At 48.3% G+C, this 14,462-nt stretch overlaps 1 protein-coding gene across 1 annotated transcript in view; it reads left to right on the top strand.

The window, feature by feature from the left end:
• Positions 1–14,462, top strand: part of ST8SIA2 (ST8 alpha-N-acetyl-neuraminide alpha-2,8-sialyltransferase 2) — a 32,807-nt gene that overhangs the window by 5,547 nt on the left and 12,798 nt on the right. The window contains exons 2-5 of the mRNA XM_071441282.1: positions 8,219–8,281; positions 10,189–10,317; positions 10,834–11,091; positions 13,977–14,270. Coding sequence (XP_071297383.1) covers positions 8,219–8,281; positions 10,189–10,317; positions 10,834–11,091; positions 13,977–14,270 — 744 coding nt within the window. The remainder of the gene's footprint in view (positions 1–8,218; positions 8,282–10,188; positions 10,318–10,833; positions 11,092–13,976; positions 14,271–14,462) is intronic.

Below are 14,462 nucleotides of genomic sequence, written 5' to 3'. Positions count from 1 at the left end.
CTGCCACCACCCCTCCCAGCCTTTCCCAGGCATCTCCACCCCTCCCAGCCTTCCCCCAGCAGGGATGAACTCGAGGGGTTGGTTTCCTCTCACATGGCAGATGGGCTTTTGATCTTCCAGGAAAAGCATTTAACAGGAGTGCCTTTATCTTTCCTTGGGCTTTCAGGCTGTCCTAATGATAAGATGAGGAAATGGCCTTAACTAGCACCAGAGGAGTTTTAGATTGGATAGTAGGAAAAAGTTCTTCACTGAGAGGTCTGACAAGCAATTGGCACAGGCTGCCCAGGGAAGTGGTGGAGCCATGATCCCTGGAGAAATTTAAAAGATCTCTTAGGACATGGTTTCATGCTGGACTTTGTGGTCTTGGGATGACTGTTGGACTCAGTGATCTTAAAGGATATTTTTAATCTGTATGATTCTGTGATTCTACAGGTATCTTGCTTTTTCATCCCTGAGAATAGCAACCCTTAAATACATCAGGCACAGTTCCTGTAAAAACCAGCTCTTCCAAAACCAAACTAAAATTGGACTTCTAATTGCCTCCCACATTTGTTTCCCCTGGGCCTGGGTCATCCTCAGCAGCAAGAAATAAGCCCAAAGTACAAGATTAGACAATAATTATTTTGCTGTTTCTCTGGCTTCCATCTCCAGTGGCCTCAGGAAACAAGCAAGTTCCCTGGCAAAGTAAATTCACTGGAGGTGCAGAGTTCCAGGTGTCCTTCAACAAACACCACTGCAGAGCAGACAGGTGTCAGCTTCTCAGTCCCTTGCAATGCAATAGAAAAAGAAAGAAAAAAGAAAGATGAAAAAAAGGAGAGTATCTTTACAGCTCCTTTTTCTTCACATTTCCACTGTAAATCCTTGTGTTGGCTGGCAGCAGCCTTGATGGTGGTGGTGGCCTTGGGAGATGCATCTTCCTCAGCAGCAGCAGAATTGGCCCTGATTGGGAAGTGGAAGGAGTGATCCAAGGGAATGGGCACAGCCCTGCTGAAACCTGCCTGAGCAGTGACAGCCCTGTGGGGTGAGAGCCCTTTCCAAACTTAGGTCTGAATGCTTCTTGCCATTGCAAATCAGGTGCTTGTTATAGCATGCAGAAACCCCCTGGGACATCCCAGACATGCACAAAGCCCAGCCCGGGCTCGCTGACCTCGTGCTGAGCACACTGTCCCTCCTCATGCAGTGCTCTCCATAGGCTGCCTTGAAAAGCACATTTTGTCACAGTTTTGGGGTGCTGTCTCGAGGCATCCAGTGGGCTCCAGGTATCCCCCATGTGTCTGGCAGCTCTGAATCCAAGGATGGTTCTTAGAGCCAGGCTTTGCCAGCACCCTCAGGGATATCAGTCAGCTCTTGGCCAGCAGCTACAACAGTGGCCATGTTTCCCCTGAAAAGGTTAAACATCATCATGAGGCATCTCCAGCACCTTTCCAGCCACCCAGAAGCACATTCAGCTGGCAACCAGCAGCTGCTCAGTGGGTAATTAAACTTCTTACTGCTGCCTGGATTTCCATGGTAGCTTTGTGAGCAGGGGTGCTGAGAGGAAGTCCAGCTCTGAAACCATCACGGACTTTTCAGTATTTGACAACTTAACATTGTGATCTGGGATCTACATCACTGTGAAGGCCCTGGGATGGCTCAGTTGCTGGTTGTGGGGTGTAGCTCTCACCCAAGCACTCACAGCCCTCTTTGTGTAGGCACCAGATGTTATTTATGTTATTTTGGGGATGCTCATACAGAAGAGCTTCCCCAGGAGGCTGTCTCTGCTCAGGAGAGGTCCCTCAGCATCTGCATCAGCAGGGAAAGAAGAAACCACATGAGGCCTTCAGTATTCCAGAGTGCTGCACAGAGCACTGGGAAAAGGGATGAGAGGGGTGTAGGAGGATGAGCCCAGGGGCCCCCAGCCCCACATGAGAATGGTTCATGTTGTACCATCTCCCAAGGTATGTGGCACCCAAGATGCTGCAGGAGCCACTGGGATTTCTGGTTTCTGGGGCACAGAGGCTCAGGGTGACAGGTTCTGCTGCAAGCCTGATGCTCTGCTGCTTGTGCTCCCTGAGAGCTTTGCTCTGTTAGCAGAAAAAATTATCTCGGGACAAATGTATGGTGTAGACATGTTTTGTAAGCAGGGAGGCTTTTGTCTCAGCTACTTTCTATATCTTCTCTGAACTTTTTTTTTACCTTCTCCCTTCCAGAAGGAAAAAACAGAGAAAGAAACTAAATGACACAAACATACACGAAATTTAGAAAGCACACCCTGCCTGGTCCCAAGCCCCTCTGGATGGTTTTTGCCCCTTTCAATGTCTGTTTCTTTGCTGGCTGTTTCATTAACACAGCCAGAGAAAAAGAGCTGATGCCAGGAATAATGTTTTAGAGATGAGGGAGGGAATAAGGTCCTGCCAGTACTCAGGATAGGGAGGAGGGAAGTGTCTGCCTTTAGAGCAGTGATGGGACCAGAGCATCTTGAGGTGATTGAGTCAGGCCATGCTGATGTTGTGGCAAATGCACGTGGATGTGAGAGCTGACACTCCACATGTGCCAGAGAGGCTTTTGTGGCTCAGGAAAAGCTGATCCTGGGTTGTGCCCAGAGCTGAAGGCAGGGACAGGGGTTTGGTTACCCCAGTGATCCCCAGCAGTGCCCTGGTGAGAGGCTGCCACTGCATCTCCCATTGCCCCATGTCCATCTGCTGTCAGAGCTGCACCATTCCTGCTGATCTGCCACTGCTGTTGTCTCAGAAGTGTCTCAGACTCATTGGCATGTTCCTTACTCAGCAATAGATGTCTGCTTTGCAAGCTCCTGTGTGTCTATCCCATCGTGTCCTCAGCAGACACCTGCAGTGGTTGCTCAGCATGGCTCTCAGCCAGACAGGGCTCAAACCCTGCTCACATTTACTGCAGAGCTGATGTGGAGCCAGTGCCAGGCAGGGACACTGAGCACTCCCAACCTTCCCATCCTCTTGTGGTCTCTGGGAAGGAGCCTGCAGGGTGGGCGATGTTGTGGAGGTGGGATTGAGGTGTGGGAAGAGGTGACCAAATTAACAAGGCTGCTTCGCATGGGACTGACAGATCTGCATTTCCCATTTATGGGTTATGTCCAGTTCCATCAGGTATAAGACTGTTCCTTCATTGATTTCTCCCGTTTGTCTCAGATTCATTTGATTCCATCTTACCCTGACAGTGATTATTTTTCTTCCTTTCTCTAAAGCAAAATCCAAACAGAACCATCTAGGAACCCATACTGGCAGGGAAGGTGGGATAAGAAAGGTATTAAAGCACTGGAATAACCAAGGAGACAGCTCAAAGCCAATGTCAGGGGGCAGAGACATTATTCCCCATGAGAAGTGCCATGAGCAGCAGTGGGGCCATTGCCTGGTGCCTCCCTGGTGCTTGCTGGAAGATGCTGTTCTGCCAGCCTGGCTGCTCCTCATGTACCAGCCCTGCACTGGGAGCCCAGCTGGACCCAGGTGATGTTTCTGAAAGCCATTATACAGGCACACTTTCCCAAATGTGATTGTATGACTTGCTAGAGTTAAGCTTTTAACACTAAAAGTAGCACCTGATATTTAGGAAATTTTTGACACTTGGGCTTGCCAAGCTGTGACAATATAATCAAGTGAGATTTTTTAAACACATGGAAGTGTGATTTCAGATATCTCATCAAGAGTTTTTGCAGGATCTTCTGTCCTAGCAGACAGCTGCTTTGGAAATATCTTCTCAATTAATCCCTTGCTTGCCTGGGGAGTGTGGGTACACATCCACCACCCAGCAACCACCACTTCTCTTCAGCACAGTCTCCTCCACATCCCAGGGTGAGGGAGCCTCCAGAACAACTGGTGACATGTCACAGGAGTGGCCTGCAAGGGTCTGATGTGCCAGCTCCCCCCAGAATTTAATGAGATGGGTCGCAGGAAGGGGAGATGATGCTGGAGCCTGGAAGGAGCAACACTCCTGGAGGGGACAGTGCCAGGAAAGTGCACAAAATATAAAATACAAAATAGATACAGACTGCCTTAATGGGCACAGTCTGCAGCCATCTCAGGAGACTGTTGGCTGCTTTTTGGGCCAGTGAAACCTCTGCAGATTAATTCCTGTGGTCCTCTGGGTCCTCTCACCCAGCAAGAGCCACACCCAGCAGGTAAAGAGCAGCATTTTCAAGGGGACAGGTCTGCTGGAAGCTCACAGTGCCTGCTCCTGGCTTGTGGAACTCCTTTTTTGGTGTTAAGGGCGAAGCCACTTCACCCCCAGTGTCCCAGCTGTAAAACAAGGATCATAAAATGCACCTATCATAAAAGCGGGTTGTGAAAACTTAATTAGTAGGTGTTAGTCTTTTGAACCCCTCAGGTAAAAATTGTGGCACTCTGAACTCTCTTCCTGGGGAATTCAGGTGGATAAATTCAGTTTAATAATCCCCCAAGGGACTATTACTTAACTTTTATGTGGAGGAGAGAGAAGAGGAGGACTTGAGTTGCCCAAGGAAGAGGCAGGGGTTTTGTTCCACCAGAAATGAGCTTCACAAATGTGGTTAAATGCGGGAGGGTTGGAAGGAGATGATCTTTAAGGTCCTTTCCAACCCAAATTATTATTCTGTGAGCTATGAAATGTGTGGTTGGGTGTGGCTGAAATTTCCACTTCCCATGCGTATCACCTGCCACAAACGCTTGGGGGGGAGCAGGACTTGGGGCTGGGCATTGTAAAATAGCCAATGGAAAAGACATTTTCTAGTTAGTGAGCCTGGGAACGTGGACATGTGGAGTCTGCTGGTGGAGATCTGCTCTCCCAACCAGGCTCTGTGACCTACTTGCTCAGTCAAAGCAGCTTTGATTTCACGTGTCCGAGTGGCTCCGAGTAAGTAAGTACTTACTTACTTAGCAACAATTAAGAGAAGCATTTAAGGAGCAGGAAACGATGAAAAGGGAAATAAAACCCCTAAACAGGCCCATTCACAGGGCGTGAATAGAAGAGTCTTTGCATACCTGATTTTTGTCACAAATTATTCATCCAAGAAAATTAGGACCTGAACCATATGACAATTTTTCTTTTACATCCTCTGATATATGAATCAGTGTCACTTTAGATCTGAGCACAGAACGTTTTGACCTATATAATATCTTAGATAGCTGAAATGCAGCTTGAAAATCTCAGAGAAAATGAGAAAAGATGGCATAAGTCAGTAAGATGGCATTAGCACATATAGATGCAACTTATCACTGGAAAACATCCCAACAGAAGCCCAAAGAAAAATGTTTTGTAAATAATAGGATTAGGAAGCAGGTTGGTACTTTGTGGAGCTGGCTATACAATGAAACTGATAACAACTAGATTAATAAGGCAATTCAGTCCAAACACAGTGTAGCACTAGAAAGCTTTTCAAAATCAATGCTATCTGTGCTATTTTAATCGAGGTTGGTCTTTGCCTTTTGAAGCAAAGAGATTTGAAACTCCAGGTCAGGGAGGTGTAATAAAATGGACTGGGTTTTTTGGGTTTCTTTGTTGTGGTTTGTTGGGTTTTAACATGTGCTTCCTAATTAGTACCCTCCATTTCTAAATGTTTTCCTCTTCCCAGGTGGGGGAAGTGAAGGCATACAGGGGTACTGGCTTCCCTGTGTTGGCAGTGAAGTGTGGCAGACCTTGGAGGATACTTTGCTTAGCTCAGTTTCAGTGTTTTGGGCAGCTGCTTTGTCTGGCTGGGACCCACCAGAGGCTGAGCTGAGCAGGGTGGCTGGACAGGGCCAGAGCATCCTACAGCACACGTTGCCTTCCACTGTACAAAGGGAGATTGCAGGGAAAACGTCCTGAGGTTGTAGAGTGGCACGCAAAGCACCAAGGACTGACAGTTTGGAGCATTTTAAGATCCACTAAAGCAGCTCAGACCTTCAGCCAAGTACCATGTCTCAGCTTTGGGCAGTCTCCCTGTCCTGGAGAGAGAAGCCAAGCCTGGCACAGGGTGCAGTGTCCCTGCCAGCATCTCAGGTATCCACGAGAGCATCGTGGCCAGCAGAGCAGTGATCCCAGTGCCATGGGGAGGTGGTTAGCAGAGCCTTGCTCTCCTCCACCACTGAGCTGCCCCCTCCCTGTTCATTTATGACAGCAGAACCCTTTATGCCTCTGTCTGCATTGCAATATTTTTGCTTTTCACGGTGTGTGAGGAGGAGAGGGTAACCCCTGACACTGTCCTTGAGGCACTCTCAGCTGGCAGCCAGTCCCCTTCCCCACCAGGCTGCACACAGGCAGAGGTGCTCTCAACTTGTCTTCCTCACATCCAGCATCTCCAGCCCCTACACCTGCCTTAATTCCAGGAGGAAGCACCACAGAGCTGTCACTGGGGGCATGTGAAGCCAGGCTGGGTAAATGCATTTGAATAATACGTTGTGATGCTCTGAATCCTTCCTGCTGTAGCCACAAAACATGGATGAGGTAGGAACTAACACCTAGGGAACAGTCTTCTCTACTTCCTAATTTACCTTTTTTCCTTTCACATGTGAATCAGCATGTATTCAGGGAAAAAAAACCCCATTTCTTTCTCTAAGCTTTGTCTGTCCTACAGCGAGTGTGAAGGAGTGTGAATCCCATTTGGAAGCTCCTTCAGAGGAGATGTCTCTGAGCAGGTGCGTGGTTTGCACACTAATCCAGCCTGCTCCCACACCCTGCAGTGAACCCCATTAATGTGGAGCCTTGTTAAATGCCACGAGGCTCCAGGAATGAGCCAGCCCTGCTGTTCCCTTGATGCACCAAAAAATGAAACAGCTCGCAGGCTCTCGGGTCTGCCAAAGGACAGAGCAGAGCAGGAATCGCTCTGACCTGGCCGTGGATGGTCTCTGGCAGGAGGGAGAAAAGGGAAAACCATGGTGGCATTTCCAAGGGTTTGATGTTATGTGGTGCTGAGGGCTGTGCTCAGCCTAATGAGGGGATTTATGTGGCATCCTGCAAGTCTGAAAATCCTTTTTAATGGCACCAAGCACACTCACACGCACTTTTCCTCTTTCATTTTTGTCTAATGCATTTGGGATTTTTTTTTTCAGAACTGGTAGAAATACATTCTCCTGAGATACATTTTCATTAAGGTGTATATTTCTGGGTAGCAATATTTCTGCTGGAAGAGAATTTGGTTCTCTTTATGAGTGTGCTCATTGGGATATCTGTGCAACGGGAACAATAAAACAGAGCAATGAGTACATGGAGGTTAAAGTGTGTCTGAATGGGAGCCCAGCTCCCTTGAGCATCACAAGGTGGGTGGTTTGTTCTTTGTGACCCCTCTGAAAACAGCAAGCTAAAGCAAGAAGGAGCTCTGCAGCCAGCTAGATGCAGACCAACACTTGTGTGTATTTAAGTGAGGATTCACAGCTCCTGTGAATGGTGTGGTTCTCTGAAGGAGCTTGGTCCAACCTGTTCTTCAGTATATCTTCATGGAGGTGCTGGAAACTTTGGCTGCTCATTCCCACAGGTCTTGGTCAGCCTGGTCTGTTGTCTCTCCTTGTGGGGTGGTGTCAGGCCATGGGAGTGACACTGCTGTCACTTCAGGTCTCAGCTCCAGCGTGTGAATGACTGTGGTGAGCTGGCCTTGGAGCTTCAGCCAAGTCCCACCAAAGGTGGGGAGAAGGGCTTGGAAGGCACTCACAGGATTGGAGTGGGCTGGAGTGGAGCTCTGGGTCTGGACTGGGTCCCTGGGAGCTGGGAGAGGGTACACTGAGAGTGTGAGGTCTCCACAAGTCGTTCAATCTGTGTAAAACAGAGATATTGGATGTTCTCAGCTAAAAGCCCAGGTGAAGACAGCAGTGGGATCTGTCCAGATCATTCAGTCCTTGCCTGAAAAGGACAGGGCAAGTCCATTGGCAGCTGGAGATGGAGGAGAGGTTCTGTGTGCGCTGCTAACACCTGGCTGGTAAAGAGAAGGGGAGATGTATTTAATGCAGCTGTAGGGCGCACTCTGCCGTGGCAGCAGGACCAGATGTCTGTGATGGCTGGTTAGATCACACAGGAATTATTAATTGGGGTGGCTCGGGGCGTTCTTTGTCAGAATGGCTTCATGGTCACAGCAGGGCAGCGGTGACAAGGGATGAAAAGCCCTTCAGAGGCATCAGGACGTGTCCCTTCTGGATGGGTGGGACATGGGCAGCGTGGCAGTGTCTCTGCTCAGAGCCCTTCAGAGCAGGATCTCTTGACTGTTGAACAATGCTTGGCAGAAAGGAGCTGGAATTATAAATAATGCATTTCCTTTGTCTTGCAGGAGTTCTGGAGGCAGAGGTACAATCAGATCAGCTGTGAACAGCTTACATAGCAAATCTAATAGGTTTGTAAATTAGATTTTGTGTTCATTTGTTTTTGCTGTAAGGCAGCTATTAATCTGCTTCTCCTCTTCGCTGGATAGTGCTGTTCTTATTTAGCAAATGTATCTGTTCCTTTTCACTTCTGCTTTGCATTTTCCTAATCATTCCCCCCCTTCCTTCTTCCAGCTCAGTGCAATAATCATTTGCAAATAACCAAGGATCTGGAAGTTGTGGTGATTGAGAGAATGAGTTTACTTATTGTGAAAATAAGTCAGTGATAGAGTTGCTATTTTCCATAGTTTTAAGTGCTATTAGAGGAGCGATCACTGTGTTTGGGATCAGAGCTCCAGTTCTGTTGCAGTGCACTCCCATAACATCCCTTTGTGGCAGAGTCATTCCCAGCCCCATTCAGTGTCTCTCTGTGTCATTTTTACAAAGATTCCCTGCCAGCCCAGCCTTGCCAAGTGGCATGTTTGAAAAGCTCTGTGACAGCATGCAAGGAGGAGTGATTTCATTCTGTGATGATGTCACCACCCGCGACCAAAACACAGAAAATGGATAAAACAAAAACCCCAGAGTTATTCCCAGGATTTCTTTACACTACTTCAGTCACGATTTTTGACACCTTCTAGGTAAGGTTTCCAAGACATGAGTGATGCAGCAAAATGCAAGAAGCAAACAAATCCAACAGACTGGCAGCCTCTGGAGAGGTACTGTACACACACACATCAGGACACTGGCAGCCAGCATTTATAAACACATTTCCTTGCCATTTCGACACATTATACAGTGTGAGCCACAGTGTGTCCTGGGGAGCTCTTTCCCTGAGCTGGAGATACCTTCCCAGGAGCTGGATGTTTGTCCATGAGCCTGGGCCACCACCTCTGCCCCATCTCTCACTCTGCTCCCTCCTTGGGGTTTATATGCTTTATATAAATGCACTTATTTACAAAGCATTTCCCAGCTGGAAGAAGCCCTTTGCAGTGGAGAGGGAGATTCCCTTTAGCTGATAGCAAGTGCTTTGGCTGTGTGTATTTTTCAGAGTGCTCTGAAGTGTGAAGGCTTTTTTGGGTCTGCAGATACATACACAGCTTCTTGATGAGATGCTTGGCTTTTCTTTTTGGAGGGCAGCTGGCTGGAACCCAAATATTTGGAAGCTCCTTCAATTCAAGCAGTTTGATTTTAATGTCACAAAAGTTCTGGGGCCGATTTGCTTCTCTGAGCAGGGATTAAACACTGGGGTCTCCCAGTGATCTCTGGAAGCTGCTCATTTCTTGGTCTGGAGCAGGTGATATGGGTGCTGAAATCCTTGTGCCCAATTCTAAAGAGGAAAAAAGTTTCCAATGAGCCAGCCTGCCCCTCTTAGTACAGGATGCTCACAGCCCAGTCACACAAGCAGCACCCAGCAGCTCAGCTGAATTAATTTAATTTCTCCATTGGCTGAAGAGAGGGTTGCTCCTCTCTGGTGAGGATTTTTTAATCTTCTCCAGGAGATGAGCTGGCTCCACTTTGGGATGTTCATGTGTGACCACGAGGCAACAGGGCAGCCACCTTGGCTAGGAAGTTTCTTAGTGAATTCTGGGGGCTTTGGGGTGTCTTGTCTGCAAGTGCCCACCTGCCAGCCTGTCCCAGTGTGTTTTTCTGTGCATGCCTCCCTGCAGCTCAGTGTGTAATGGTGTGTCTGCTGTGGAGCTGTGCCTGGCTGTCAGTCTGTGCTCGTGGAAGCGAGCGGGTATTTAAGGATCTCTGTCTGTCTGCTTGAGTGCAGCAGAATAGGAACAGGCTTTCACTTCTTGTTTAGCTAATAACTACAATTTGGCTGTTCTGATGAAGTTTGAATTCCAGCAGCCAGAGCTGAAGATGGTGATTAGAAGTGCCATTGGGATGCTAACGGATTCTGTCTCCCTCTCCCTGACTTTCTTTTCTCTAGAGCTGAAGTAGTAATAAATGACTCCTCATCTCCAGCTGTTGTTGACAGAAGTAATGAAAGCATTAAGCACAACATTAAACCAGCCTCATCCAAATGGAGACACAACCAGACACTCTCTTTGAAGATCAGGTACTGGTAATTACCTGTAGGACAAGAGACAGATTTGGTCCTCTCCAGTGCAAGCTGGCAAATTGTGTATCATCTAAAGAAGTCAAGGAAGAAATAAAAAGACTTACCTCCTGCTGAGATAGGCTTCATATCTGTAAACGATTGCTTGGAAATGAGTTCTCAGCTAAGCCAGCTGGCCTGGCAACAACAAAACAAGGAGCACTTGAGCCCCTGTTTTTCAGGCCAAGTGGAATTTGTGTGTGCAGGTGATGGGTCACAGAGGGAAGGAAACCCTGAGTCAACTCAGGGACCCTCACTAATGGTGAGCTGACTGTGGTGGCCTGCCCCGGGCAGGGATGAGTGGAGAGGGAGCAGGCATTGAGATGGAGATGTCCTTTAGTGAGCTGTGCCTGGAGAGCATGGTCAGATGGACTGGCCAGAGAGTCAGGGCAGCCAGGAGGCAAGAGCTCATCTCACACCTGTCCCAGCTTATCTCTGCCCCTCACCTGACAAGGCTCTTTTCTTCCCTGTGCTCAGAAAACAGATCTTGAAGTTCCTGGATGCAGAGAAGGACATTTCAGTGCTGAAGGGGACGCTGAAGCCGGGGGACATCATCCACTATGTCTTTGACAGGGACAGCACCATGAACGTGTCCCAGAACCTGTACGAGCTGCTGCCCCGCACCTCTCCCCTCAAGGGCAAGCAGTTCCCCAGCTGTGCCATCGTGGGCAACTCGGGGGTGCTGCTCAGCAGTGGCTGCGGCCCCGAGATCGACGCTCACAGCTTCGTCATAAGGTAGGGAGGGCACTGCTCCTAAAGCACAGGGCGTGGAGGTTTTGTGGTCCCCCGTGGCAGGAAGGAAATGAATCTGACTCCCATGTTCTTAGAAGGCTGTTTTATTTTTACATATTATTTTATTTGATTTTATTTATTTTTACATATTATTTTTATTTCTTTTTAATTTATGTATTGTTTATATTCTATTTATATTGATATAATTCTTGATTGCATTATTTATAATTAATAATTATAATAATTTGTTGGTTTAATAATTGAATAATTAATTACATTAATATATTTATATTATATAATATATTCTATAGTATTTATTTATATTATTATATCACACATGATATTATAATATAAGATAATATGTTGTATTATATTTATTATAATATATTATGTTATATTACATTATATTATATTATAATATATTACATTATATTACATTATATTGTATTATAATATATTACGTTATATTACATTATATTATATTATATCACTTACATTACACTACATTACATTATACTATACAAAAACTATACTAAAGAATAGAGAAAGGATACTTACAGAAGGCTTAACAAGATCTAATTAAAGCTCCTGAACTGCTTCCAGTCCCGACACAGCTGGATGGTGATTGGTCATTAAGTAAAAAGAATTCACATGAAACCAATCAAACAGCCACCTGTTGGATAAACAATCTCCAACCACGTTCCAAAGCAGCAAACACAGGAGAAGCAACCAGATAATTGTTGTTTTCATTTCTCTCTGAGGCTTCTCAGCTTCCCAGGAGAAGAAATCCTGGTGAAGGGATTTTTCAGAAAATGTGATGGTGACACAGAGGGGCTTTGGGAGCAGTGCAGGGGGCTGGAATCCAGGTCAGCTGGGGCAGCACAGCCTCACAGCTCCATGTGCACTCAGAGTTCTGCTGGAAACCCTTCCACACATCTCCAAGTGCTCCCCACGTGTTCTTGTAGGTGCACCTTGTCTCTTCTCATGGGGCACCATTCACCCCCTCAACCTCCTCTTCTCTCAGGTTCGTCCTCTTGCAAACAAACCCCACCTGGGCTCTCACAAACCTGATTCACTTCTGCCCTTGAGCACAGGAGTGCACCACACAATGCCCTGGCACCACATGCCCAGGTGTGACAGTCCCCTGTGTCCCCAGTGCTGCACTGCCCTAGGGACCTGCAGCAGCACATCCTGAGCCCTGCTGGGACACACCAAATTCACTTCTGGAGGTGTCTGAAGTGGAGAGGAGGAGCTCCTGCCCTCCCAGCCCCATGGCCCTGTTAGCTGAGAGGCTGTGGAATCCACAGATGATTTATGTACATGCAGACATTTGTTTTCTGGTGAGTCTATTACAAGGACAGCCCAATCCATCAGCAGCTCACAGAGGCGGTGCTGGTGTGACGTGGGAATGAGGATAATGTCACCTCTGTCCCCCTCTCAAGCCCTGCTGCTCCAGCTGCCTGGCTGCTGGCAGCTCTAGCCTGCCCACAGGGGACAGAGCATCATCCTCCACTGGAACACAAGTGAGCAGAGGGAAAAACTGCTTACTGTGCTTCTGGCAAAGTTCAGTGAGGGGCATTCATGTCAGGCAGCAAAACTGCTGGAGAAAAGCTTTTCTGGATATGAGGATGGGGATTTTGAGCAGCTTCTCCCCAGCCATTTGCTGGTGCAGGTCTGGCACAGACACACTTCCCATTGTAGGTTGTTTGAGCCACTGCTGGAACCTGCATCTTCCTGAGGATGGTTTGCTCCATCCAGGCAGCCTTTTCAGCAGGGTTGGCAGTGACCAGTGATTGGGTCTGTGTCCAGGATACAGCTCCAATGTTTATTTTTACTGAATTCATTCCTGTAATGAGTCAATCAAAAGGCCCCCATGCCAGTAGCTAGATTTTCCTTTAGTTTTCCCATCTGTAAGTAGGGAAAACAGTAATAATATCTGATTATCAAGGCAGATGCTTAGGATGCAATTCCTGCTTGTTAAATACTGTAACTTCACTGTCAAACACCACAGCAGAGCACTCAGTGTGCAAACACATGGGTAGCCTCTGGTTTTTGGGATGCTGGGGGAGCATCTCTCTGCATCTCCCCATCAGCTGGTTCCCAGTGCCATTTGCCCTGTGCCATGGGCATGGCACAGACACAGATGACCCCCCTGAAAGAGCTGTAAGAAACCACTCTATAACCAGGGTGATTTGTTGGCACTTTGTCCCACAGGCCCTCAGCCCTCAGGCTGCTGTGGCACAGAAGATACATGGCCCATGCCCACATGTACAATCTGAGAGGAGGTACCAATGAACACTACAGAAAAAGGTGTTTTTTGAGGGTCAGAACCTCCAGACAGGCAGACCCTGTGGAGACCATGTCCTGGCATCCCCCTCCTGCTGGTGTCAGTATCACCACGGTGCCACCAGGTCTGCTGTTGGCAGAGACTCACCAGGGGAGAAAAGGCCTTTGGGAGTGTGTTACTCCAGCAGGGCTGGAATTAAGAGGGAAGTGCTTTCCTTGAATGGAAAAGGCTGTTTTGTCTAAAACCTGCCATGAGAGCAGAGACAGGAGCTTTGTTGCTGATGTTATCTTGGAGAGGCACCAGAAGAGCTGCCACTCCCTGCAAACCACCCAGGTGACACCACAGTTGTGGCTGATATTAGCCTTGTCCCAGGGGGAGATGTGTGCACATGCCATCGTGCTGAGGGATGGTGGCTGAGATGGAGATGGCTCATCATCACTACTTTACTGCAGAGGGTCATTCTCCCTCCTCTTCCTCCCAAAAGCACGGGCGAACGGGCACAACGTCACCAGCCCTGGCTTTTGGCACCCCACCCCACTCCTGCCCGTCCCTGCCCTCTCTCAGTGCATTAAACAGGGCTGCTGGGTGTTCCCCTTTGCAGGTGCAACCTGGCCCCCGTGCAGGAGTACTCCCAGGACGTGGGCATGAAGACAGACCTGGTGACCATGAACCCCTCGGTGATCCAGCGCGCCTTCGAGGACCTGGTGAACGAGACGTGGCGGGAGAAGCTGCTGCAGCGCCTGCACAGCCTCAACGGCAGCATCCTCTGGATCCCAGCCTTCATGGCCAAGGGGGGCAAGGAGAGGGTGGAGTGGGTGAACGAGCTCATCCTGAAGCACCACATCAACGTCAGGACTGCCTACCCCTCGCTGCGCCTGCTGCACGCGGTCCGAGGGTGAGCGCCGCTCTGCTGAGCTCCCAGCCAGCAGCCCCTGGGCTGCAAAGGGATCCCTGGGCTGCTGGGACCCACAGATTGTTTTCCTGCAGGAAAACAGCACCAGTTGTTCCCTTCTGCAGACCATGAGGATGGGGTGGTGGATGGTCCCTAGGTAAGAGTGGTGTTTGTGAGGTCACCAGGCCGGAGGAG

This window comes from Agelaius tricolor, unplaced genomic scaffold (assembly GCF_023055355.1).
Source record: "Agelaius tricolor isolate 1412-34295 unplaced genomic scaffold, bAgeTri1.0.p SCAF_16, whole genome shotgun sequence".
Lineage (NCBI taxonomy): Eukaryota > Metazoa > Chordata > Aves > Passeriformes > Icteridae > Agelaius > Agelaius tricolor.
The sequence above is the reverse complement of the archived record's forward strand: the minus strand, read 5'-3'. Positions and strand labels throughout refer to the sequence as shown.